The sequence below is a fragment of the Meles meles genome, chromosome 20 (genome assembly GCF_922984935.1).
Source record: "Meles meles chromosome 20, mMelMel3.1 paternal haplotype, whole genome shotgun sequence".
NCBI classification, from domain to species: Eukaryota; Metazoa; Chordata; class Mammalia; order Carnivora; family Mustelidae; genus Meles; species Meles meles.
Genome location: NC_060085.1, coordinates 27,262,854 through 27,280,398, shown reverse-complemented (window position 1 = coordinate 27,280,398; position 17,545 = coordinate 27,262,854). Strand labels below are relative to the sequence as shown.

At 49.5% G+C, this 17,545-nt stretch overlaps 2 protein-coding genes and 1 long non-coding RNA gene across 5 annotated transcripts in view; 2 read left to right on the top strand and 1 right to left on the bottom strand.

The window, feature by feature from the left end:
* Window positions 1–1,047, top strand: part of FAM3D (FAM3 metabolism regulating signaling molecule D) — a 35,496-nt gene extending 34,449 nt beyond the window's left edge. For all 3 annotated transcript variants that reach the window (XM_045990713.1, XM_045990715.1, XM_045990714.1), the window contains exon 10: window positions 634–1,047. In XM_045990713.1, the coding sequence (XP_045846669.1) occupies window positions 634–723 (90 nt within the window). In that variant the 3' untranslated portion in view covers window positions 724–1,047. The remainder of the gene's footprint in view (window positions 1–633) is intronic.
* On the bottom strand, window positions 672–12,624 carry LOC123932495. The gene is made up of 2 exons (XR_006816444.1): window positions 12,526–12,624; window positions 672–1,465 (listed from the first exon to the last, which is right to left on the bottom strand). It is a non-coding gene; the product is annotated as an uncharacterized LOC123932495 (long non-coding RNA).
* FAM107A (family with sequence similarity 107 member A) overlaps window positions 11,566–17,545 on the top strand; it is a 52,123-nt gene continuing 46,143 nt past the window's right edge. The window contains exon 1 of the mRNA XM_045990716.1: window positions 11,566–12,263. Coding sequence (XP_045846672.1) covers window positions 12,240–12,263 — 24 coding nt within the window. The 5' untranslated portion in view covers window positions 11,566–12,239. The remainder of the gene's footprint in view (window positions 12,264–17,545) is intronic.

Below are 17,545 nucleotides of genomic sequence, written 5' to 3'. Positions count from 1 at the left end.
TTATTCCACTGGTAGGTTTTGCTATTTACATTTTTTTCCTCTAAAAACTAAGCGTAGGCACTTTAAACACAGTTTTAACTGATTTTATTCTCTCTATATTTATTATTAACACTAACATTACACAGTGGTTCTGCCCCTGGGGTAACTTTGGCCCTCTGTGCCTCAGGTTCCCCATCTGCAGAAAGGAATGGTCATGGTATGGGCCTTCTTAGGGCTCTTGTAAGGAATAAATACTTAAGGCACTTTGCACCTGGCATAGAGCAAGTGCTCTTTTCATTGTTGTGGTGGTGGTTTGGGGTGTCCTAGAGAGGCTGATGGAGAATTTGGCAGAGGAGCTAACACTCTGCAGCCTTCCCCCAGTGCTTGGTACCCCCCTCCCCAGGGCATGACGGGCAAGGACTGAGCTCTGACCTCCTCTGTAAAACCTTCAGCATGTTGCTGTCCCTCTGTGCCCGTTTCCCCACCTGTGAAATGGGCTGGTCCTATCCGACCCCACCACCATCTCACCTCGTTCGGTGAGATCATATGATAGGGTGAAGTGAGCAAACGCAGGAGGTCTTAAAGCACAGTGAAAACTTGGGTGTGAATCTTGAACAGCCTCCCCCATGGTCCACATTTCTCTTCTCTCTCTAGTTGTTAAAGAACAACCCAGACACAAACAAATATGAGGGCTGGCCGGAGCTGCTGGAGCTGGAGGGCTGTGTTCCCCAGAAGGTATCTTAGGGCAGCTGCAGGACTGAAGAAACCCCCTCGCTGTCCTAGAGTCAGCGCCAGCTGCGGCTGCAAGAAGGAAGCCAGGTGGCCTGTGGAAAGTTCCCCCCAGGGGGGAGGGAGTCCGAGCCCACTGCACACCTCCTCTCTTCAGAAGCAGCGCCCTCCCAGGGGCTGTGGCAGCCCAGCCAAGGTTGCCAGCATCCGGAGCCTCTCTGCAGGAAGAAGGAACGGTGTGCTTTCCCTCAACATGGCCGGCGGTCACTCCCAAGGAAGGACAGACTGCCCGCACCTGCGGCCCACCATTAAATTTTATTTTCGCTGATTTTGAATGAACTTTCTGACCTTCCCATGTGCTGCATTTCTCCCTGGGATCAAGCTGACCCAGGCCAGGTTGGCTCGGGCACAAGCGGGAACAGGTCAGTGACAGCTTTGGGTCCCAGGTTAGGCTGCTGGAAGACAGGTTGATTTCCTAGGGATTTCGCGGAAGGTGAATGAATGACTCCTTGGCTCCCAGTGTGAGAGTAAGACCCACAGAAGCAGAACCAGAGGAGAGGACACCGAGCATGTTGTCTTCCCGTGCTGCTTGATGAGAGCTGGAGGCTCCAGACCCAGAGAAGGGGAGGCAGGCACCGTCTGAGGAAGGCTGGGAGGAAGAGGCAGGCTCTCGGGCAGGCTTCAGGGAGGTCGTGGCTGCCTTCGTCTTGGAGTGGTTCCCCAGGAGCAGCCCCTGAGATTTACTCAGGAAGTGATTCTGGAAAACACCAATGGGGTGGGGAAGTAAGATGGGGAAGGGAAGACGGCCAGTAGAGGCCATGTTGTTGACTGTTTTAGGGCTGTGGGTGAGGGGAGCCTAGTTCCTAGAGGCCTCCTGGGAATCTGTGAGTACTCACATCAGAGATCTCTGAGCCAGGGGGAGGGAGCTGAGCTGCTTACGCACCACCCTGTCACTGCTGGGGAGCTGCCAGCACTGGGACTGATGGGAACTCCTGAGCACAGGGCTGCCTCCTTCCCCAGTCCCTGGGACTGAATGGGGCCTTTCTGCAGGCCCTGGACCCTGATGGTGCCACTCCTTTTCTCTTGACTGACTTACATCTTTTTTAAAAATTAACATATAATGTATTATTTCAGGGGGACAGGTCTGTGATTCATCAGTCTTACACAATTCACAGCACTCACCATAGCAGGTACCCTACCCAACGTCTACCACCCAGCCACCCATCCCTCACAACACTCCCTCCACTCCAGCACCCCTCATTTTGTTTCTGAATATTGAGTCTCTTATGGTTTGTCTCCCTCTCTGGTTTCGTCTTGTTTCATTTTTCCCTCCTTCCTCTGTGATCCTCTGTCTTGTTTCTCAAATTCCTCGTATCGGTGAGATCATATGATAGTTGTTTTTCTCTGATTGACTTATTTCATTTAGCATAATACCCTCTAGTTCCAAGTGCGTCATTGCAAATGGCAAGATTTCAGGCTTTCTGATGGCTGCACAGTATTCCATTATATATATATATATAATATATATATTATAGACTTGGTGTATATATATATATTTATATTTATATATATAAAAATATATATATTTATATATATATAAATATATATATATTTATATATATATACCAAGTCTTTTTTCTCCATTCATCTGTGGATGGACATCTAGGCTCTTTCCACAGTTTGGCTATTGTGGACATTGCTGCTATAAACGTTGGGGTGCAGGTGCCCCTTCAGATCACTACATTTGTATCTTTGGGGCAAATACCCCAATTGCTGGGTCATAAGGTAGCTCTATTTTCAACTTACTGATGAACCTCCATACTGGAGCGGCTGCACCAGCTTGTATTCCCACCAACAGTGTAGGAGGGCTCCCCTTTCTCTGCATCCTCACCAACATCTGTCGTTTCCTGACTGGTTAATTTTAGCCATTCTGACTGGTGTGAGGTGGTATCTCACTGTGGTTTTGATTTGTATTTCCCTGATGCCAGGTGATGTTGAGCATTTTTTCACTTGTCTATTGGCCATTTGTATGTCTTCTTTGGAAAAATGTCTGTTGATATCTTCTTCCCATTTCTTGATTGGATTATGTGTTCTTCAGGTGGTAAGTTTGAGAAGTTCTTTATGAATTTTGGATACTAGCCCTTTAATATGTCATTTGTAAATATCTTCTCCCACTTTGTCAGTTGTCTTTTGGTTTTGTTGACTGTTTCCTTTGCTGTGCAAAAGCTTTGGATCTTGATGAAATCCCAATAGTTCATTTATGCCCTTGATTCCCTTGCCTTTGGCTGTGTTTCTAGGAAGAAGTTGCTGCAGCTAAGGTCGAAGAGGTTGCTGTCTGTGTTCTCCTCAAGGATTTTGATGGATTCCTTTCTCACATTGAGGTCTTTCATCCATTTTGAGTCTATTTTTGTGTGTGGTTTAAGGAAATGGTCTAGTTTCATTCTTCTGCATGTGGCTGTCCAATTTTCCCAACACCATTTGTTGAAGAGACTTTTTTCTATTGAATATTCTTCCCTGCTTTGTTGAAGATTAGTTGACCATAGAGTTCAGGGTCCATCTCTGGGCTCTCTCTTCTTTTTTTTTAATGTTTATTTATTTATTTGACAGAGAGATCACAAGTAGGTAGAGAGGCAGGCAGAGAGAGAAAGGAGGAAGCAGGCTCCCTGCTGAGCAGAGAGCCCGATGCAGGGCTCTATCCCAGGACCCCGGGATCATGACCTGACTGGGCTCTCTATTCTATTCCATTGATCTATGTGTCTGTTTTTGTGCCAGTACCATACTGTCTTGATGATTGCAGCTTTGTAATAGAGCTTGAAGTCCAGAATTGTGATGCCACAAACTTTGGTTTTCTTTTTCAACATTTCTCTGGCTATTCAGGGTCTATTCGGGTTCCATACAACTTTTATGATTATTTGTTCAATTTCTTTGAAAAATGTTGATAGTATTTTGATAGGGATTGCATTGAATGTGTAGTTTGCTCTAGATAGCATAGACATTTTAACAATATCTGTTATCTAATCCATAAGCATGGGATGTTTTTCCATTTCTTTATGTGTTCCTCAATTTCTTTCATGAGTACTCTATAGTTTCCTTTTTTTTTTTTTTGACCATGAAATAGCTTTTTAAATTTTTTTTTAATTTTTATTAACATATCATGTGTTTGTTTCAAGGGAACAGGTGTGTGATTCATCAGTCTTACACAATTCACAGCACTCAGCATAGCAGGTACCCTACCCAATGTCCATCACCCAGCCACCCCATCCCTCCCACCCCCCTCCCTTCCTATAACCCTCAGTTTGTTTCCTGAGATTAAGAGTGTCTTATGGTTTGTCTCCCTCTCTGGTTTCATCTTGTTTCATTTTTCCCTCCCTTCCCCTGAGATCCTCTGTCTTGTTTCTCAAATTCCTCATATCAGTGAGATCACATGATAGTTGTCATTCTCTGACTTATTTTGCATAGCATAATACCCTCTAGTTCCAACTACGTTGTTGCAAATGGCAAGATTTCAGGCTTTTCATGGCTGCATAGTATTCCTTTCTATTATATATACCATCATTCATCTGTTGATGGACATCTAAGTTCTTCCCATAGTTTCGCTATTGTGGACACTGCTGCTATAAACATAGGGGTGCAGGTGCCCCTTCAGATCACTACATTTGTATTTTGGGGTAAATACCCAATAGTACGATTGGTGGGTCATGGGATAGTCATGGGGTAGCTCTATTTTCAACTTTTTGAGGAAACTCCATCCTGTTTTCCAGAGTGGCTGCACCAGCTTGCATTCCCACCAACAGTGTAGGAGGGTTCCCCTTTCTCCGTATCCTCGCCAACATCTGTCGTTTCCTGACTTGTTAATTTTAGCCATTCTGACTGGTGTGAGGTAGTATCTCATTGTGGTTTTGATTTGTATTTCCCTCTGTAGTTTTCTGAGTACAGGTTTTTTGCCTCTTTGGTTAGATTTATTCCTAGGTATCTTAGGGTTTTGGGTGCAATTATAAATGGGATTGACTCCTTAATTTCTTTCTTCTGTCTTGTTGGTGTATAGAAATGCAACTGACTTCTGTGCATTGATTTTATATCCTGCCACTTTACTGAATTCCTGTATGAGTTCTAGAAGTTCTGGAGTGGAGACTTAGGGTTTTCCACCTAAAGTATCATATCATCTGCAAAGAGTAAGAGTTTGATTTCTTCTTTGCTGATTTGGATGCATTTTATTTCTGATTTGGATGCCTTTTATTTCTTTTTGTTGTCTAATTGCTGAGGCTAGGACTTCCTGTACTATGTTGAATAGCAGTGGTAATATTGGACATCCCTGCCATGTTCCTGACCTTAGGGGGAAAGCTCTCAGTTTTCCCCATTGAGGATATTTGCCGTGGGCTTTTCATAGATGCCTTTTATGATACTGAGGTATGTACCCTCTATCCCTATACTGTGAAGAGTTTTAAGAAAGAGTGCTGTACTTTGTCAAATGTTTTTTCTGCATCCATTGAGAGGATCTTATGGTTCTTGTTCTTTCAGTGTGATACATTACATTAATGAAAGACTGATTTGCAGATGTTGAACCAACCTTGCAGCCCAGGAATAAATCCTTCTTTGTCATGGTGACTAATCTTTTTTTTTTTTTTAAGATTTTATTTATTTGAGAGACAGAAATCACAAGTAGGCAGAGAGGCAGGCAGAGAGAGAGGAGGAAGCAGGCTCCCTGCTGAGCAGAGAGCCCGACATGGGGCTCAAACCCAGGACCCTGAGATCATGACCTGAGCTGAAGGCAGAGGCTTTAACCCACTGAGCCACCCAGGTGCACCGTGACTAATCCTTTTAATGTACTGTTGGATCCTGTTGGCTAGTATTTTGGTAAGAATTTTTGCATCCATGTTCATTAGGGATATTGGTCTGTAATTCTCCTTTTTGATGGGGTTTTTGGGTTTGGCATCAAGGTAAGGCTGACCTCATAAAATGAGTTTGGAAGTTTTTCTTCCATTTCTGTTTTTTGGAACAGTTTCAGGAGAAGAGGATTCTTTAAATGTTTGGTAGGATTCCTCTGGTGGGCTCTTGTTTATTGGGAGATTTTTGATTACTGCTTCAAATTCCTTGCTGGTTATGGGTCTGTTCAGTTTTCTATTTTGTCCTAGTTCAGTTTTGCTAGTTTATACATTTCTAGGAATGCATCTGTTTCTTCCAGATTGTCTGATTTGCTGACATATAGTCACTCATAATATGTCCTTTAATTGTTTGTATTTCTTTGGTGCTGGTTGTGATCTCTTTCATTCATGATTTTATTAATTTGGGTCCTTTCTCTTTTGTTTTTGATAAAACAAGGGTTTTATCAAAACCCTGGCCAAGGGTTTATCAATCTTATTTGTCTTTATCAATCTTATTTATTCTTTCAAAGAACCAGCTCCTAGTTTCGTTGATCTGTTCTACTGCTCTTTTGGTTTCCATTTCATTGATTTCTGCTCTGATCTTTATTATTTTTCTTCAGCTGGGTTTAGGCTTTCTTTGTTGTTCTTTCTCCAGCTCCTTTAGGTGTAGGGTTAGGTTGTGTACTTGAGACCTTTATTGTTTCTTGAGAAAGGCTTGCATTGCTATATACATTCCTCTCAGGACCACCTTTGCTGCATCCCAAGGATTTTGAACAGTTGTGTTTTTCATTTTCATTCCTTTCCATGAATTTTTTTAATTCTCCTTTAATTTCCTGATAGACTCATTCATTCTTTAGTAGGATGCTCTTTAGCCTCCATATATTTGAGCTCTTTCCAACTTTCCTCTTGTGGTTCAGTTCTAGTTTCAGAGCATTGTAGTCTGAAAATATGCAGGGAATGATCCCAGTCTTTTGGTACCAGCTGAGACCTGATTTGTGACCCAGGATGTAATCTATTCTGGAGAATGTTCCATGTGCACTAGAGAAGAATGTGTATTCTGTTGCTTTGGGGTAGAATGTTCTGAATATATCAGTGATGTCCATTTGGTCCAGTGTGTCATTTAAAGCCTTTACTTCCTTGTTAGTCTTTTGCTTGGATGATCTGTCCATTTCAATGAGGGGAGGGTGTTAAAGTCCATTACTATTATTGTATTATTGTTGATGTGTTTCTTTGATTTTGTTATTAATTGGCTGCTTCCATTTATGGGCATAAATATTTATAATTGTTCTTGTTGAATAGACCCTTTAAATATATTGTCCTTCCTCATTTCCTTTTATAGTCTTTGGTTTAAAAGCTAATTTGTCTGATACAAGGATTACCACCCCAGCTTTCTTTTGCTGTCCATTAGCATAAATTGTTTTCTACCCCCTCACTTTAAATCTGGAGGTATCTTTGGGTCTAAAATGAGTCTCTTGTAGACAGCATATGGATGGGTCTTGGTTTTTTATCCATTCTGATACCCTGTGTCTTTTCATTGGGGCATTTAGCCCATTTACATTCAGGGTAACTATCGAAAGATATGAATTTAGTGTCATTATATTTCGGATGACTTCTTGTTCTACTCTGTTGCAGGCAGTGTGGTGGAGGGAAAGCCCAGCCTGGGTCTGAGCACTGGCTTTCCACTGGCTAGCTGGGTGAGCAGATGTCCCCTCTCTGAGCCAGAGCGCCCCTGTGAGAAATGGAGGATTCTGTCCATCTCTCAGGGGCTCATGGGCATGAAATATGATAAAATATCCACATCAGTAAAAGTTGTCAAAAAAGAGGAAAAATTTTATACACACACACGTGTATATATATAAATACATATATATATATATACATAGGTACCCTGGGAGAGGCAGTGACCATGGACAGCCGGATGGGCCTGGATGAGGAGACATGACCACCTGGTGTGCAGGAATTGTCATAAAGAGGGTCAGTTCACCATGAGGAAAGGTTTAGCAAGAGGGAGCCGGACTTGCCGCTGCCACACGAGGCCTGTGGGAGAGGCCCCTGCTGTTGCATGCAAGATGGGGGAAAAGACAGGAGGCTGAGACCACAGGGACCAAAGGTCATGCCCCCTCGTGCCTCCTCTCCTCACCCAGGGGCAGGCCTCAGTTGGCACATCACCTGCTGGAAGGGAGCCCAAATTACCATCAGTTACTAATGTTAGTAAGGTTAATAATGTAATAGTAAATCCACTGTTTATTTATTTAAATCACTGGGTGGCCCTGGGCACAGCTTGTAGCCCCTTTCTCTTCATCTGCAAAATGGACATAAACACCTGCTCCTTCTTGACCCACAATCTTTTGGAGGAAAGCAAGGCTTACATCAGCCTCTTACATGCTGCCTTTCTCAGGGTGGATCCCAGAAGCCGACTGGCAGGTGAGTGTTCTCATGCAGGTGATTTATTAAGGACGCAGGTAGGGTAGTGGTGGGGGAGGCTAGGGAAAGGAACACAACCAAGCAAAGGGACACTTTGAGGCCAGCTCCCAGCCTGATGTAAATTATTATTAATGTTAATAATGCCAACCTACCCAGGACATGGCATTTTAGAGCCGGCCTCTTGTAGGTCCGCCCCAGGGTGGGCATCGCAAAAACAGCAAATGCCCATCAGATTCTCAACACCACTGTCAGGGCACTGTGGCCACTATGGAGAACCCCGCCCCCAGTCAGCTCAGGATTCGGCAAGACAGTCCAGGAAAATGGCAGGGAGATTTAGGTCTGTAGTCCCCTTATGAGACTGTTTCCTATTCAGTCGTAACTCACCTGCTACACGTCAAGAACTGGGTAGGCACTGGGGACACCACGGTGAAGAAAACCAGACACAGTCCCTGCTCATAGTCCAGGAGTACCCAGATCAAGAGGCAGTAGAACTTGATAAGGGTTATGTTCAGGTCGGGGGTGGGGGGTTACTGCAGGATCAAGGAAGGCATCCTGGAGGAAGCAGCATCCACACTAAGCCTGCAGAAGGCACAGGAGTTCACCAGGCCTAGAGGGAAGGGAGGCCAGGCCAGGGAGCAGCATGAACCAGGCCTGCAAGCCGGAGGGGCAGAGGCAGGTAACAAGGACTAAACGGGAAGGAGTGACAGGCTTAAGGGTCCTGGAGGCTGGGTGCAGGGGCTCAGACCTTGTCCAGGGGCTGTGGGGACATGGGGAGAGATTGAAGTTGGGGAACGACCCCATCAGATTTGCAGTTTTTGAAAACTCCTCCTGGCTGCTATATGGAGAAGGGAGTGGAGAAAGGGAGGCCTGCGAGTAGGCTGCTGCATCGCCAGAGTGGTAGCCTGTACCAGGAGATGACATGGGGATGGAAAAAAGAGGACTAGTGCCAGGGATATCCGGGAAGTAAACCAGACAAGACTTGATGGATTTTTCTCATCATCAGGGTGGACAAGACTTCAGGAGTCTCTGCAGGCTACTCATAGGCCTCGATCTTGGGCCTCCTATTTTCCCTATCCTCTCCGCCACCAGCACACCACTCCTCTCTCCCAGGACCGAGGATGGAGAGGGCAAAGGGGGGTGTGTGATATGTCTGTTTCCTTAGCCCCTGTGGGGCTTTCCTGCAGCTGTAATTCCTGTCCTCACCAGTAGGTGGCAGCCCAAGATAGAAAGGGAAATGTAGCAAGATTACCCCTGCCTGCCCTGTTTGGGGAAAGGTGCTGTGCTTGGACAGCATGCCTGGGACTTACCGATAGGCGGTGGACTTACTATTGCATTATTAACAGCATCATAACAGCAGCACCTAACTTCTAGGTGGAATTGCTGTTGTATGCTCTGTGCAGGGGTTTATATGAATTTCATTCTCACAGCCCCATGTGGTGGGGCCCTTTGTTATCTCCTTTTACACTGAGAAGAATGAGGCTCAGAGAGGCCAAAGGACCTGTCCAAAGTCACACAGCTAAGAAGCCTCAGATTAAGGGTTGGAATCCCAGCCTATCTACAGCACTACAAGAAACAAACCCTTTAGAAATACTTACCCTGAAACTACTCAGGAGTGAACAATGTTTTCCTCCCTCTCCTCCTCCTTGTGCCCTTCCTCTCCCACACCCAGCCCTCCTCTGCTTCCTCCTCCACTTCCACCTGAATGCCTCTAAAGACGTTTGAAAGTTGCTCAGAACCTCTGAGTCAACGTTCTCAAAACCTTCCCCCGTTCTGTAAGCCTTGCTTCCTCTTACAAGATTGTGGGTCAAGAAAGAGCAGGTGTTGATGTCACAGATGGAGAAAGACCGGCTAGAAGCTGTGCCTGGGGCCACCACGCCCCCTTCCTGCCCGTGGCCTGGGGTCCGATTCGTGTGCCAGGAGCCGGCTTCGGACCTTCAGCCCATTGAGGCCTCCAGTCAACCAGGCTTTCAGTGCAGCTCATAAGTCATATTACAGCAGGACTCCAAGCAGATGGGGAACAATTAATAAATGGGGAAAATTCCTTTTCTCTCCTCCCATCCCACCAAGAGCCAAGCTGGTGGATAATTATGGGATGGCCGCCAAAGGGGGTTGATCTTCAGGGTTGACTTATGGCATTTTTACTGCTCTGGCTGACAGCCAATTTAGTCAGTGCCCTTTACAATTTTGCAGCTGCTCTCCTTAAGGCAGGAACTCAGAAGCTGTACCCCAGCCATGAATGAAACAGGGAGAAAGGGAATGGGGGGTGGGGGGTGCTGAGCCAGGGACTGGACCCAGAAGAAGGAGCAAAGGAAGAAGCCACAATTTTGCTTGCCCAGAGGGGACAGGACGAATACTTGCCATGCAGGGAGCTCTTGCAAGGAGCTAGGGCTGTGTTAGACACTCTGTCTACTTAGACTATTTCATTTCATCCCCCATCCTGTACTCACCCACTCCACCAATATTTGTTGAGTAACTGCAATGTGCTAAGCTCTATTTTAGACCCAGGGGATAAACTGATGAATGAGACAGACCAGGTCCCAGCCTTTGTGGAGCTGCCATTCAGGTACAGGAGCTGAACAATAAACACAGAGATAATATCCTTCCAGTTGCTGGTAAATGCTATGAAAAAAGTAATAGAGATCTCAGGAGGCTAGTCTGCCTAGAGAGTCAGGGCAGGCTTCTCAGAGGAGGTGATAATGGGCCCTGATGGATAAAAGGAAAGAATTATGCAAGATTAAAAAATGGAGTCAAGGGAAAGAGATGGGAACCATTCTAGGCAGAGAGAGTAGCGTCTGCAAGGGCCCTGGGGTGAGGAGGAGGGTGGTATGATCCGGGAATTGTCAGGGACAGAAGGGAATGGGAAATGAGGTCTGAGAGGCAAGCGAGACTTGATGGGACGGAACTTTGGACCATGGGGAATTTCATTCTATGGGCAAAACTGGATCTAGAACACCTCATCCCTACCCTTTACCACCAACTGCCATTTCATAAATCGTGTGCCGTACACCATCACCACCTCCTAGCCAGGCTAGAGGAAAGGGAGGGCTGGAAGGGTTCCCCGACCCAGCCACCTCTTAAGAAAGGGTGTTCTGCTTAATAAAACTGGCTCCCTGGGACTTGCCAAGGGGCAGTGGTTCCATCATGAGTAGCATTAACAGCATTATCACAGCAGCACCTGACTTCACTGGAGAACTGCTGTTGTCCAAACCCTCTGCTCAGAGCTTCATACAAGTCACCGTATGGGGTCAAGAGAAAGAGTCTAAAACAGGGAATGACCTCATCTGATTTATGCTTTAACAGAACAATGGCTTCAGCTGTACACAACTACCTCTTTCAGCCGTAGGAGCATTATAGGAACACACACGCACACACACAGATGGAGAAACTGAGGCCCTCAGAGGTCAAATCATGCCCCCAGGTCACACAACTGGGAGGAAAGAGCTGGGATTCAAGCCCAAGGTGGTTTTTGGCCTTAACCTCGTCCCATGCTGGCGATAAAAAGAAGGAAAGGGGGTAGTAAGTGAGGAAGAGGGTGACTGCTGGGGGAACTCGGAGAACTTGGCTCTGAGCCTGGAATCCGGCCTGGAATCCGGAATCTGGAGCCCAGACCAGCGCTCCCGGCCTGGACTACCGTCCTGGTGAATGAAGTACTCTGCTCTCGGTCCCTGCTCTGGGAGAGCCCTTGCTCCCAAGTGTCTTCAAAGATCAATTATTAACGGGGCTGTCCAGCCCGAGGTTTACATCCCCACACAAGCCCGCCCCAAGCCGCACACCCCGGCTGTCCCACTCCCCTGTCCGGGACCTGTCTGCGGATCGGTGCCCAGCTGGCGCGAAGGCCAAGTCCTGCCTGCTAGGCCAGCCAGAGGCCACCCACTATACCCAGCTGCCGGCTGCATGGTGAGAAGACCGCTTTGCTTCTCCCCCGACCCTGGATGCCTCAGTTTCTCCTCCTGAGGAAGACAGGGGTACAGGAAGTGAGAAGTGACCGGGACCCAGGACCTATGAGCCATCTGGAGACACCGCGTCCCTCTGACAGGATCAATCACCCTAAGCCTGTCTGAGGAGCTCTGGGCTTAGGAGCAGCTGTGAAAGCCTCCTTTGTGCCTGAGGAGAATGAGCTGCAAGAGGACAGGGGGCCCTGGCCCGGGGAACCCCCTGGGCCCCGGCTCCTGAGATCAGCACCAGCAAGAAGGATCCCCAACCTGGCCCCCAAGGCCCACCTAGGCCTGGTGCCCACTCTGTGCCATGGGAGCCGTCCATGGGAAGAAGGTAAGAGCCCCCAAGGGCCCTGCTGGGTCCATGAACGTTGGGAGGGGGACGGCATCTGACAGGCAGGATCTCTCCCACACACCAGCCGCTGCATGGGGCCTCGGCCAGGCACTGCCCCCCGGCCTCCCTCCTTGAGCTCACAGCCAAGATTTGCATCGAGAAACCTGGCTGGGGCTTAGGACAAAGGCTTCTGATCTCTCCACCTCTGGAACAGACCTGGGAGCTGCCCAATGTCACAGGCTTTCTGGTCTCACTCACATACCTCTGTACTTCCCCGCATCCGGGCTCCATGGCTGCCCCTTCCCCACGTGCACAGGAGTGTCCACAGACAAGTTGCTGAAGCTTTCTGTGACTCATTTCCCCATCTGTAAATTAGGGCCAAGAGTCACTACCTCCGAGACTCATAGTGAGAATTAAATGAATTAAAATATACGCAAAGTCTTTCCAACAGTGCCGGGCACACAGTGGGCTACATATAAACTGTGCTCGGTTAGAATTAGAATTCTCGTCCCATCACTCTGCCTCTTCTTCATCTGGGCTCTCAGCTGGGGGTTTGTATACACAGCATATGCAGTGTTTCTGAAAATGCAGTCTACAGACCCCCTGTGTCTGCTTTAGAGAACGGGCATGGGAGGGGCTGGCTCGGCCGTCCTCTTCTTGGGGCCCCCCAGACATCTTGGATAGGGGGCAGGGAGGCAGGGCTCCCAGGGAGTCTCATACAAGCTCTCAGCCCACATCACCCAGGCCTGTGACCCCAGCGGTGCAGTCAGTCTGCCCAGGTCCCGGCTCATCCACTTCCCTACTGTGCCAAGGAACTGAACCCCTCTGGCTCTTGGCCCCTCCCGTCAGGTAGGCTGGTCCCCACCCCCTGGGCGGTGCTGTGAGAGGATGCCACTGTGCTGTGAGCACGTTGCCTCACACCCAGGGGCCCCAGTCCACAGGAGCCCTAATCCACGATGGCTCATGGTTCTGCTTGACTCTACATTGTCTGACTACCCTGCCCATTCCACATTTTTCAAATTTTAAGTAAGACACATCATGGACCCCATGGAGGAAGCCTTCTGGACCTCAGTTTCCCCCAGTGGAAAATGAGTGTTGGGTGAGAAGACCCCTGGGTCTCCTTGTGCTGGCCTCTGCTTCCCACCTCCTTCGTTTCAGGCACAGTCAGGTCTGGAAGGTCCTGCCTCCCCTCAGCACCCCCAGCAGCATTATCCTAACAGGTCCATGTCCTGGGGCATCCCTCCTGCAAGGGCCAGCATGAGTCGCCAGCCGTTAGGGCAGGTAGATGGTCTGTGCAGCCCAGAGCGGCCTTCCCAGCACAGCTTGGCGCCCTGGCCCCACCCAATCTCCTCTCAGGAACACTCTTCTAGCTCCTCCCTCCCCAGGGAGGATGAGCTCAGCCTCTAGGCCCTACCGGAAATAGAAACACGCAGAGTCACCTTGGAGAATGGTGTCCCCGGCCTAGAAAAGACCCTGACAAGGCCTAGCCTAGGAATGGCAGACAGAGCTCACAGACGGCCTCTCTCTCCTCTCTCACCCCTGACTAACATCACTGCAGCCTTTCCCGCTGGGTCCAGCCGGCCTCAGGTTCCCCCTCAGCACAGCTGGAGGCCCCCACCAGTCAGAACTTGCCCCAGCCCAGCAGCCAGGCCTGTCCTGGACCCAGCCCCTCCTCCCACCCTTCCGGGGAAAGGCCTCCCAGGGAGAAGGTCCCAGAGCACAGTGAATGGGCACATGGGCTCTGGGGTCAGATGGACTGGAGTCGGTTCCTAAACACATATCCTGTGACCTTGGCCAAGACAAGGCACCTTTCTGAGCCTCCTATAAACCAAAGATAATACTCCTTCTCACACTGTTGGAAGAGCTAAATGATATCGTGCCTGGGACCAAAAGATGCTGTTGTCTCTCTCTGGGTTTGATCCTCTCACACCTGCGTCCTCTTCTATGCCTCACACCCTCCCTTTGAGCCACCGAGGGCATTAATATCACACCCTGTGGCCGATGAAAATGCTGAGTCAGGAGCAAACACAACTTGCCCCCACTGCTCAGTGGTGGAGCCCGATGGGAGCACAGGCTGTGAGCAGGTGCAGGCCAGGCCCTTTGGGGGGCTCCCTATCTGGGGGTCACCCACACCCAACCCCCCACATGCCTACTGTGCTGTTTCTGGAGGCATGAGCCCAGCTGGCCTCTGTGGGAGGTCAGTGACACGCACTGGCCTGTCCTATAAAAGTCATAGTGCCGTCTTTGCGGGCTTCTCGGACCCCCTCCCACACTTAGGGCTTACTCAGAGTTCTAAAGTTACAGCTCTGGAAACCCCCTGGTGATGTGGCCCAATCTACTCCTCATTGTACAGTCAGGAAGACTGAGGCCCAAAAAGCAGAAGGACTTGCCAGGGCCATGCAGCCAGGCCAGGGTCAGACCACTTCCACAAGGCCGGGCAACTCCAGGCCAAACTCTAGAAGCACAGTGGAAGGCAGTGAGTGGGGCTCCTTCCCCAGCGCCATGAAGGGCAGGACTGAGCCTCCCCTCAGAGAGGACTCCTACCCATTACGTGTACAAACGTCCACCTTTCATCTGCTCAAGTGCACGTTTGTCCAAAAATCTTCCTTTGCTCCCACCCCAGCCTCTCATTAACAAACATTACCGGGTACCCGTGCTGGGAGCTGGGCCAAAGAGGGAAAGACATCCCAGCCCGCGCGGCAACTCTCACAGACCTCAGACCCCAGCTGACCACCCACGGAGACCAGGGGTCGGGGCACGCCGTCCTCAGTCCCCAGTCAGCAGCCAGTGTCCCTCCCCCAGGAAGGGGACAGTCCTACCAGGCGTTCCAGGCAGTTCCTACCCAAGTCCAACGCCCCAGACGTGAACCCGATTCTACCCCTAAGGCCACCAATCCTAAAAACAGATACTAAATGATATCCTGGTTATTGGAAAACGTTACTCGTAACAGCACACAATGGACCACCAGCGTCGGCCCAGACTCTCTCATTCAGTATTCCCACTGCTCTCTGAGGTGGATACTTTCCTTACCCAAACAACCAGAGGTGCAGAGAGATTGAACGAGATTAAACAGGAGCTCAAAGCCACCCAGCTAGTAGGCGGTGGAGACCTGAACCAGGCAGTCTCAAGAACCTGGACCCCTTGGCCAGTGAACCGCACTGCCGGAGGGTATGAAGGTGGGCTCTGGAGCAGGAAGCACAGGGTTCAAATCCCACCAGGGACCCCTGTCAAGGCCACCTGCTTGTCCTCTCAGAGCCTCAGGCTCCTTGTCTCCCACATGGGACCATGATTTCCCCTTGCACGCTAGGATGAACTGAGGTGCCCCAGATCTGGAAGCAGAAGGTAGGGCTCCAGCAGACAGGGGGCCGCCTGGGTCCCCCCAGAGCCCAAGGGGAACCCCCTGAAGGTTGGACACCTCACATGCTCTAAGACAGCTCTCCAAACTCAGCACCACCTGGGTTTCCCACTTCCCTGAACGAATCCGGTATTCCAACCCTGCTGGTGTCTGCCGACTCACTCATCGCTCTGCATTTGTCTTCATTAGAAAAAAGTCTCCTTGACGGAAACAAACGGAAAAAAAAGATGAGAGATCCAGCTAAATTTGATAAATGGCCTGAAAGGGAGTGTTCATTCTTTCCGAGTCCAAAAGGCGCCCATCTGGCTGGGCCCCACTGGCTCCCTGAACAATTATCCCCACCGATGATGGATGGCGGCTGCTCGGCGGCACCCGCTCGGCGGGGCGTGAGGACCTCGTTAGGAGGCTCTCGCTGCCCCTGACATGCCGTGGCCCCCACTCTGCCCACCACCTTTGACTGCCTCTCTGAGGGCAGCTGGGGCCCAGCGCCCCCACTGGCCCCCCTAATCCACACGTGCAGGGCACACTCCCGGGGGTTCTGGGAAGAGAGACGAACACACATGCTGCGATCATGAGCACAGACTTTGTCATTCAGGTCCACGCTTCCCCTTCTGACTCCATCTGTTCACCCCCTGGATCTGAAAGCTCCTGCGTGATCTCCTTCCCGGCCTAAGCAAACTGATAAACATGCCATCCTCCCCCTCGTGGTGAGCTTTCCTCTTCACCTCCTTCATCACCCTCACAATAGCCTGGCCTGGTTCCCGGAAATGTCTTCCCTGGGTAAGCTCAGGGATAGAGGGTGAGGTCTGGGAGCTGGGGAGCTATGTCCTGGCAGCAACTGAAAGGGGCATTTGAAAGCAGGCAGAGAGACCTTTGGAAACAGGGAAAAGGCATTTTTCCTGTTCCGTGAGGCCTCCCATTGGGGAGAAGGAAAGCCCTTCTCTGCCCTTGGCTTCCCCAACCTGGGTTCAGAAGCTCAATGCCCTGGGCTGCCCCAAACAGATGCACAGGCTGGGCACTGCACAAAGGTAATGGGTGGATGGGTTAGCAGGGGTGAAATCCAGTCCACCCCTACCCGTGCAGCCTGTTACCCAGGTATTAATTAAGTCTGCCCAGAGGAAAGAATGCTGCTTGGTGATGTCACAGTGCCATCACTTAGAGTCCTGCAAACACCTCTTCCAAGACTAAAATGTCTCCTGTCCATCCTTATGGCTGGAAGCCCAGCTTAGGAGGGAAAGAAACTGCAGGAGAAAGAAAGGATGAAAGATGCTAGCTCCCCTGACACTTCTTCTAGGAAGTCTTGCCTGAGTGGATCTCAAATGTCTACTCAGGGCAAGGAGCTGAGGTGGGGGTGGCGAGAGCAAGCTTGTCTCAGGGCTGTGTTTGCATGAATAGGGCTATGGGTTTTCCTAAGCCTGGAGGATCACCAGGGATAGCTGGGAAGAGGCCAGAGAGATTAGAAGGGGGTAAAGCTCCTTCAGACACCCCATGGCACCACCACCCCCTCCCCCCACCCGAATTGCCCAGACTCGGGCAAATCCCATTATGCTCTCTGCACTTTCCCCACCACACTGATCATGGCTCTAATTTCTTAATTCCGTGATTTATCCAAGAAGAAAGGGAGAGACAGTGTTTGACTTGTGGTTCACCATCATGTCCCCAGTACCTAGCATATAATTAGTACCCAATAAATTGAGGAAGGAAGGGAGAGAGAGACAGCAGCTGAGTCTGGGGGGTGGGGGGCTAGGTTACTTGAGGGTGGGGATGAAGGCCATGCTCACAAAAGGATCCATGCAGATCTCAGGCTGCAAGGAAGGATGTAGGCTGGACCCCTCAGTTTTTCCTACACATTCCCTCCTTTCCCTCCACCAGCTTTAATTTCCACATTCTGCACCTCAGCTCCAGCTGCCCACCACACACACACACA